The sequence below is a fragment of the Populus alba genome, chromosome 4 (assembly GCF_005239225.2).
Source record: "Populus alba chromosome 4, ASM523922v2, whole genome shotgun sequence".
NCBI classification, from domain to species: domain Eukaryota; kingdom Viridiplantae; phylum Streptophyta; class Magnoliopsida; order Malpighiales; family Salicaceae; genus Populus; species Populus alba.
In genome coordinates, this window is record NC_133287.1 from 9,153,355 (window position 1) to 9,163,039 (window position 9,685).

The 9,685-nt window shown below is 35.6% G+C and overlaps 1 protein-coding gene across 1 annotated transcript; it reads right to left on the reverse strand.

The window, feature by feature from the left end:
* Positions 1-592: 592 nt before the first annotated feature.
* Positions 593-8,918, reverse strand: LOC118055977 (uncharacterized). Its single transcript, XM_035068030.2, has 8 exons — positions 8,480-8,918; positions 7,683-7,727; positions 7,421-7,550; positions 7,058-7,127; positions 6,925-6,973; positions 6,592-6,689; positions 2,095-2,233; positions 593-863 (listed from the first exon to the last, which is right to left on the reverse strand). The coding sequence occupies exons 1-8, from the start codon at positions 8,837-8,839 to the stop codon at positions 639-641; spliced, it is 1,116 nt and encodes a 371-aa protein (XP_034923921.1). The 5' UTR covers positions 8,840-8,918; the 3' UTR covers positions 593-638.
* Positions 8,919-9,685: the final 767 nt, after the last annotated feature.

Sequence of the window (9,685 nt, forward strand, 5' to 3'; positions counted from 1 at the left end):
TAGCCAGCAAAAAAAATTAAACATGTTAAAATATTATTAATATTCTAATATAAAAAGTATTTTGAAAAAAAAATTTAAAAAGGCAATTGCATATTTTAATATAAAAAAATGTTGAAAATAAAAAATAAGGGGGCAATTGCCCCCATGCGGTTCCGCCACTGGCCTCTCAAGTAAGCTTGTTTTTTCTCAGCATTCAAGAACCAAGATAACATGCTTTCCAAGCAAAGTTCCACCCAGAATTTCATCCCCTCCATCCTCGCCTGCTAAATTCGCGCAAGGGTCCCCATATTGGTAAATCCCTGCTGCTGGCTAAGATGGAAAGGGTTCAGGTGAAGGACTTACGACCTCGTCTTCTTCAGCTAGCGCCATGGGTGAGACGATTAGGAACAATGGCACAATGACATAGAAGATTGTATACTTTGCTATAGCTAGAAGCCTGAGTTCGATGTAGTATAACGGAATCATGCAATGGCTAATGGTTAGATGGTTTTCGTCAGTTTAACGTGGGATTTTATGTGGTTTGAGATATCATGACCTAATGCCATTCGTTTGTATAATCTATGATACTTGTAACCACAAAGGAGAATGATACAAGACCCACAATTAAGTTTTTCTTTTTCTTTGTTATTTGAAATTCATTATGGCTTTAAGAACCGCGCAATTTTCTCTTGCAAGATAAGCAAGTTTCGAGCAGAATCAAACAATGGTCCTAACTCCTGCCTGCTTAAACAATTTAACCATGATAGAATAGCTCTAGCACCTTTCTCCCATGAACAATCTAGCATCATGTCATGGGCAACCCCTTCAACACAGATTGGTAATACGCCATAAAACCTGCCTGTCTCGTTGAGTCCTTCGGTGTCCTGAAAATTTTATCAAGCAATAAACAATAAACTTTACTTAGAGGTAATGCAAGCAATAAAATAGGTCCAGACTACAAACAAATGAAAATTGCAGTCATCTAGACAAACTGGGACGATGACAATTCCATTTTTCTCCTGGGTTGAAGCTGCAAGATTTTTGGTAAGAAATTCTCAGGCAAATTGTCTAGAATGGCCAGGATATATATCCCTACAAAACCAATAAAATGATACCATTTGGAAAAACTCTAGCATTGAGATTGAAGCAGAGATTATTCTGCCAAAAAGGACGATCACTGTTCAAAGACTTAACTGTGATAATGAGGGTAATTAGATTCATGCAGGAATTGCTTAGGCCACAAATATGGCAATTGCATGCTTTGCCAAAGATACAGAAAATTTAGGAGCTAAATCATACGATGCTAGAGGAGAAAAATGTAATTGGGTTTCAAGGGAGCAGGATGCCATTGAGCATAGCAAGGTGATGGGGATTTTGGTCTTGAATTCAGACCAACCAAAGAAGGTTGTTTTTGTTTTTGGTTTTTTTTCCCAGTATAATAAGGATGGCCCTTATCAAGAAAGGCCCCTTCTGGTGCCTTACCATTGTAAGAGTGAATCTCCACCCCTGACATGTCTTTAAGAAAACATCAGAAGGAAAGGTCCCACTCAGAAATTCAGACACAAACATGACAACTGACATTGCCAAGGATGGGATCCGGCTTTGAATATAGAATAGATGAGTGTGACACATGCCATGATCAGATAAGAAAGAGAATGAATTAAGACAAGCAGCAACTGCGGAAATTTTCACTTTATTTTATTTTACTTTACTTTACTTTTTCCCTTTTGAATCCTTGGAGGCCTGAAGGAGTCGGCAACACCAAAATGGTTGAACCAGAATTCTTGAGGTTGGATTCATGCCATGCATGATTTTCACTATGTAGACAACATACCCTGCCCTATCACATACAGAGGAAAAAGACTCTATACCAAGGTGCTTTCTCAGGCTAACCTTTTGTAGGGATAAAGGAAAACCACAAAATCTCTGTAATGATAAGAAACTATGATTATCTCTAATGATAAGGAGCATAATGAGAAACACAGTACCTTTTCAGAGAAATAGATCTTAATACTTACATGAGAGAGGAATACTAAGGTACTCCAACGATTTCAACATATTAGATCTGAATACTTATAGGAAGATATGAGTTGCTTGAGTTAAATATGAAGTTACCACTATGAAATCACCATTTGCTCCCAGCACAAGCACTTCAATAGATGATTTTAGCACCGAAGGAACTGGAAGTGATGAATTAAGCTTCCTTAGATCAAACAGTGGCATTCTTGAGCTTTCTTTCATTAGTGCTTGGTAACTGAAAGAAACAAAAATGACTCAAACTTTGATGGTCAACTACATAAACCTAGAAATGGATGCACTTTTAAGGATGTAGCTGCCTATGTGAGAGGACAAATTCTTTTAAATTGGCATGGTTAAGGTAAAAAAAAAAAAAAACAGCAAATGGCTAGATTTTCTAGGGTCAGCAACTTAGCATTTTGAATTTTGGGTGGTGTTATTTCTCAATTCAGAACTTGTAACTTCTGCATTATATTATTAAATACTAAAATAGCCTCATTTAATGTACTTCTTGAATTTAATTTTTTTAAGAGTATACAAGAAAAAGAGTTATGCTTATTATTTATGACTTTATTTTCCAAAAATACAAGCCATGTAAAATAGTTTTTCCCCCCTTAAAATTGAGCTGGTAGATATTGCAATCATCATGAAGAAGTTACTCAATGAATCACGACCATAAAATTTTTGAGTATCAAAGTACATATACTATAAAATCTAAATTATTACTAATCTTATAGTATTATTTTAAAATGTATTGATTTCAGCATTAAAGTTAAATATTAGGAGCTCAAACTTATAGTAATTATAAATACCAATCACTGTTTGACAAGTTAGATTCTTCAAAATATATTCTTTAAGAAAATATATATTATAAAGTATAAATCTGAATCAATTGAAGATGCAAACAAATCTTGAGATAGTTTTTTTTTTTTTTTGTAGTCTTTCTTCTTCTTCTTCTTCTTCTTGTTATTATTTTCAACAAAAACACAAACATGAATTTATCATAGAATCTAAAATTATAAAGTGATTAAGATATGTATTCAATACAGGTCCTCACTAATAAAATGGTAAAGTAGGAGTCACTAGTAGTGAAGTGGAAATAACACATCCTTCTTTTTTTCAAAATATGATTTTCATTGCTTCCGGTTGATTGGAGATATTTAGTATTTATATAACAGATTAATAAAACACAAAATATGGCATCAAAAACCATAAAATCATTACCTAAAGCCTGGCCTTTGATGGGCCAGTTTCAAAATAGCACATAAAAATTTCCATCATAAAACTCCCCAAAAAACGCAATAAATGTTCAAATACAGTCATGACTTGGCACATTCTCAATGGCAATTCAGTGTTTACAACTAGGAATTTCATAGATGAATTTTGAGTTTGCTCAGTTGGCCAACCCCTGAGGTATAACATACTGATTGACAGTCTTGAGCATTCTGAAAGGACTTCTGAGCGGAAGTCATACCTATCAAATGCTTCCCTGAGGACTATTGGTGTGAATCACACTAACATAATTGATTGATATATGCACGTTTCTACTGTTAGCATTGTCAATATATTCTCTTTTATTTCATCTCTTTAATAGCTGTCAGTCTTTCTTTTTATAGTGTCAGTATATTCTATTTTCTTTCTATAGCTGTCACTATATTCTTCTTTCTTTGTTTAATTTCTGTTATAGCTGTATATCCCTTGATTCTCTCTAAAGTTCTCAATTATTGTCTAGGCCTAGTATTAAAGGATATGATTATGTTTTTTCCTAGAATTAAGATTTGATACTTCTTTGATGTATATATATATTGTAACTCTCTTAGTGAATGGGAGAAATCATTTTTCCAGAATTTCTCTTGTATTATCTTGTCATTGGTATCAGAGCTTACCTTTGAATTTGTATCCCAAAATCAGGTTCTTTTTTGTTGTTTTTCGATTTCTGGATTATTCTGGATCAGTTCCTAAGATACAGAGGACTCTCAGTTTTTCTTGGTTCTTTTGGTTTGGTTCTTGGTTGTCAGCTGGGTCTGTATTCTCCTGGGTTCTGTGATTTTTTTTTGTGTGTATCACTACAAAAGATGTCAAACAATTCTGATCTGTTTGGTGTCCGATTTTACTGGGGAAGAATTTATTCAGCTTGGGAATTTCAGTTTCAAGTCTTTGTCACAGGAAAAGAATTGTGGGAGTCATTGTGGATGGGAGTGATCCAGCCCCTACTGATGCTAAAGAAACTGTCTTTATGGAAGGTCAAGGACTCGGGTAATGTCCTGGATATAGGGTCAGTTTGACCCCTAATTATTCTGAATCTGAGGCCATACAAAACAGCAAAACCATGTGGGAATATCTGAAAAAGGTTTTACTATCAAGATTAACAATGCTAGACGTTTCCAATTAGAAACACGACATCTTTAATTATTCTCAAAGCAATCTTTCTATTCAGGAGTATTATTCTGGTTTTCAGCCCTTTAGGATAATCATACATGGGATCTTGTTTCATGTCCTCTATCCGTTAAACCCATTGGGTGTAAATGGGTATATTCCATAAAACTTCGCTCTGATGGCACTCTAGACCGCTATAAAGCTCGGTTGGTTGCTCTGGGGAATCGACAAGAATATGGGGTGGATTATGAAGAGACTTTTGCCCCTGTAGCCAAAATGACTACTGTGCGCACTATTATTGCCATTGCTGCTTCACAGGGTTGGCCACTTCATCAAATGGACGTCAAAAATGCGTTTCTTCATGGTGATCTCAAAGAGGATATTTATATGGCACCTCCACCGGGTTTGGTTTCATCTTCTAAATCGGTTGTTTGTAAATTGAAGCGGTCCTTGTATGGTTTGAAACAAAGCTCCCCGGGCCATGGTTTGACAAGTTTCGCACTACCTTGCTTCGCTTCTTCTTTTGTGCAAAGCAAATATAGATTCTTCATTATTTCTTTGCACAACATCTCTGGGGTATGTTTTTTCTACTTGTTTATTGTCGATGACATTGTCATTACAGGCACTGATTCGACATTGATTAGCAGACTTCAGCAACACCTTCGGGATTCCTTTCATATGACGGACCTTGGTTCTCTCTCACTTACTTCTTGGGTTTGGAGTTCATTCTTCCTCTTCTGGTATTTATGTGCACCAACAGAAATACACTCATGATTGATTGCTTTGGCCGGTCTTCACGCTTCTTTCTCCCGTAGATACTCCTTTAGAGGTGAATGTTAAGTTTCAAAGTGATGTTGGGGATCTTCTTTCCTAATCCATCTTTGTATCGACAACTTGTTTGGCAGCTTTGAATTATCTTACTATTACTTCGACCTGATATTCTCCTTTGCTGTTCAGCAAGTCAGTCAATTTTATCGCAATCTCCTCGCATCTACACTTATGCAGCAGTCCGTCGCTATCATTCGATATCTACTTGGTTCTTCTAACCGTGGTCTATTCTACCAGCTGGATCTCCTCTAGTCTGTTTGCATACAGCGATGCAGATTGGGCTGTTGTCCTGATACCAGACGCTCTGTTATAGGTTGGTGTCTGTTTCTTAGTGATTTCCTTGATTTCTTGGAAAAGTAAGCAACAAGTTCGAGTCTCCAATCCTCGACCGAATCTGAATATCGCGCCATGAGTCCGCTGCCATGCTCAGAGATTGTTTGGCTTCGTGGCCTGCTTGCCGAGATGGGATTGCCGCAGACTACTCCTACTCTCCTCCATTGCAGACAACACGAGTGCTATTTCAGATTGCTACGATTCTGTCTTCCATGAGCCACCACAAACATATTGAAGTGGATTGTTCACTCTATCCGCGAAGCCGTCGATGCTCATGTTATTTCTCTTCCACATATCTCCACTGATCTCCAGATTGCTGACGGTGTTCACCAAATCCATGACTCGACCACGACATCAGTTTTTGGTTGGCAAATTGATGCTTAGTAATCCTCCAGCATCAATTTGAGGGGGGATGTTAGCATTGTCAATATATTCTCTTTTATTTCATCTCTTTAATAGCTGTCAGTCTTTCTTTTTATAGCTGTCAGTATATTCTATTTCTTTCATAGCTGTCACTATATTCTTATTTCTTTTTAATTTCTTCTGTTATAGCTGTATATCCCTTGATTCTCTCTAAAGTTCTCAATTATTGTCTAGGCCTAGTATTAAAGGATATGATTATGTTTTCCTAGAATTAAGGGATTTGATACTTCTTGATGTATATATATATTGTAACTCTCTTAGTGAATGGGAGAAAACATTTTCCAGAATTTCTCTTGTATTATCTTGTCATCTACCAACGATATCAATAAGCTTTGCAAAAAAATCATTTGATTCATTTCCTTTAAGGCTAACACCTTTTTAAAAACGTGAGTTTGAAGTTTTAAAAAAGAAACAGAAATTCCTGACATAAAGTAAGCTTCCAGCTCTAGTTAGGTCGTGCAAAAAGTAATTTTGAACCCAAAGTAAATTTCAGGTCTGATACCATATGCTTAAATCAACAAAACAATAGACACATGAAACCACATAAATATGTTGTATATTGTCGATTTGTCATATAGAACAATATGAAGAGTAAACCAGGTCATAAGAATATGGAGAAGAGCTATATAAACCAACCGTTTCACTAGATGATCCTCCATAGTTGATGTGAAAAATGTTTCCTTGCAGAGTGCAAGATCGGTTTGAAAAGCCTTAGCTGCCAAGCTGCGTGTCACCTGCTTATGGGTTCATATAAACATATCTATTATTTGAAGAGACTTATTTGATCAGCCAATCTTACTCTTTGGGTTAAGAAAATAAAGAGCAGAAATTCTGATGTCATGTTTTTGATGAAGTGTAAATTGAAGTAATGAGTCCAGTTTTTCAACATCCAGGTTCCAATATTGAAGAGGAAAGAAAAAAATTAAAGAGGCATACTAATCTTCTATTTCAAAATCCAGAAGCAAATACCTTAAAAGCAGCAACAGGTTTGGAAAACAGATAACGCCACACTAATCCACTGGAAAGTATCAATCAAAATTTCAGTTTGGCTGGTTATGTTCAAGTAAGCGAAAAGTAAATCCATCATAAAAAGCGAACATACCTATTACCTGAAGGCGGTACAGAGCACACAAGCACAGCACCAGCAAGATCAGGGTACAGCATTTTCTTTTCTAGAATGAAGACCGAAGAGCATTGCAGTTAAAGTACAAGTGAAGGGGGACTTTCTCAAACCAATAAAGCAGAGAAGATTACTCTGATGAAAAATATTTGTTCTCGATCACAATGAAACAACTGTTGTTTTTAAATGTAATTAATTTCATCAAGTATATGTTAAGGTTTTGATCCACATGCACATGGCAGTGTTGTCATGAAGGGTATGAGTATATTATCAATCATATCTCATGCTAAAAATAACCCGACCATCTTGAATATAAGAATCAATCAACTAGAAGATGGATATTACCTAAAGTTTGTTTATTCCTTATATTTGCAATGTAGCACTGAATGATTAATCCTCCAAATGAATGCCCAAGCAAGACTGGTGGAGACATTAGTTTTTTCTGGATGAAGTCAGCGACATCACCTGCATGTGTCTACTGCAGATTTGAAAGTGAATATGAAATAAGAAAAGCATTTTAATAGTGAGATATCTTAGATTATTATATAGAAGGAAAGCATCCAAGTCTGTGAAGGACTTCATCAGCTCTAGTGAAGAGCTAAATTACCTGAAGAGAACCAGCAACAGGACCAGCTGGTGCATCACTTTCACCCTGCATAAACATAGGCAACATATGCCTAATCAGTGCTATAATGGCAATCAAAATAATTCCAGGTATTTGTTCCACTGCATCTCAATGCCCTCGTATAATTAACACCTTCGAATGCATATGATAGGAAAACGGTTCTTCTAGCTCATACAGCAGGGATGGCATTAAGCAATAAATGACTGAATTGCTATATCTCAAAAGAAGAAGAATGAAACAATAAAAAAGATTACAAGCCAGACATAAAAGTATGAGACAACGAACTTATAGTTTTGAAATTTGGTGATGTTTGAATGTAAGATCATTGCTTGGTTGCTTGCAAGTCACAGGAAGAAATGCCTTTCCTACCAAATCTTCCAAACTCTTTTTTGTTAAAACCCACTTAAACCGGACAGAAATTGTCAAAAACGCGTGATTTTGTACTAATCAATCATGTAAATTTTATACTAATTGATCCAAATAATGAGGAAACGATTTACATATCTTTTTTTTTTTTTTGCCCACATCACACATTTCTCAACAGTCAACCAAAGCAAAAAAAAAAAAAAAAAAAGATAGAGAGAAACAGCAACAAGAATAAAGCTCCACCAAAATACAGCCTTTCTTCCATATAGGATATACATATCTATTATACACTAACTTATGGTATCAAGTTTTCAAGAAAATGGCACATTCAACACAGAAATTATAACAATAATTGAAAAACCAAGAATTCAAAAATCAAACATTTGCGGGGGAGAGAAAGGAAAGACACAGACCTGACCCAACAAGCTAACAGCATAGCTATCAAAGCCAAACCCTGAAAAGAAAGGCAACCAGTGCTCTGCCCAGCACCAAGCAGCATGGTAACTTCCATGAACAAAAACCAAAGGTGGGTTTTTTTCACTGTTTCCTGGGCTTCTAGTGTTTTCTTCGTCTGCCAGAACACAACCCTTTTGCTCAATCACTTCCATGTTCAGACCAGATGGAAGTTGGTGGAAAAGACGTGTCTGCCCCTGCTTCAACTCATAAGGAACCTGCATTTTGTAGGCTTTGTTGAGGACAGCAAGGGGTTTTGTGGTCGTTTTGGGGATTGAGGGGTTTGGATGGAATTGGGAGAGGAGAGAAAAGGCAGCCATTGCTATCAAGCTTGGGTAACTACCAAAAGTTTCAGTTTTTCACTCATGGATAAGATTTTGTAATCTCCTTTAGCCTTTTTTTAATCGAGCATTGACAACGATGTGATCTTTTCACCGTAATATAATTATTTTTAAAAAATTTTGCAAGAAAATGCTAGTTTTTTCATTATTTTTTTATAATAAAATTACATAATTATCCCTCACATAAAAAATAGCTTAACTTACATTTATGAGCATTTTAGTCTTTTCAATTTCTTAAAAACAGTAAAATAATTTTATTACTCCTAAAAAATATTCCACTAAACTCCACAGGATCTTTGATCCCTGTAGCTGGTTGTTTTTTTTTTGTTAATATAAAAAAGACTCAAGGGCATTTTCTTATTTATCAAATATTATTTTTAACAAAAAATTATGGACGTCTGCCACACACGCACAGTTAAGACATCGTTTGACATTGCGTTTGTATCTACGTTTTATCAAATTTTGAATTTTTTTTTGCTAAAATTAAGTGCGGTTTGTACTTTTTGGATCGTTTTGATGTGCTTATGTCAAAAATAATTTTTTAAAAATAAAAAAAACATCATTGACATGTATTTCGGCACAAAAAGCTATTTAAAAAGCAACCGCTACCACACTGTCAAACACACTTTAAATATATAGCTCTTGTGCCCTTTTAGCAATGCATACAAAGTATAATGATTACCAAACACCGTTTTTTATGATGGTATTTAAAAGATCTCAACATCTCTTTTATAGTGGTGCGCGCGCTAAATACACCTTTGATTTGGTACTAATGACAATTTCTTTTATTTTCTTTCTTCTCTCTCTTTCCACTTCGAATGTCAC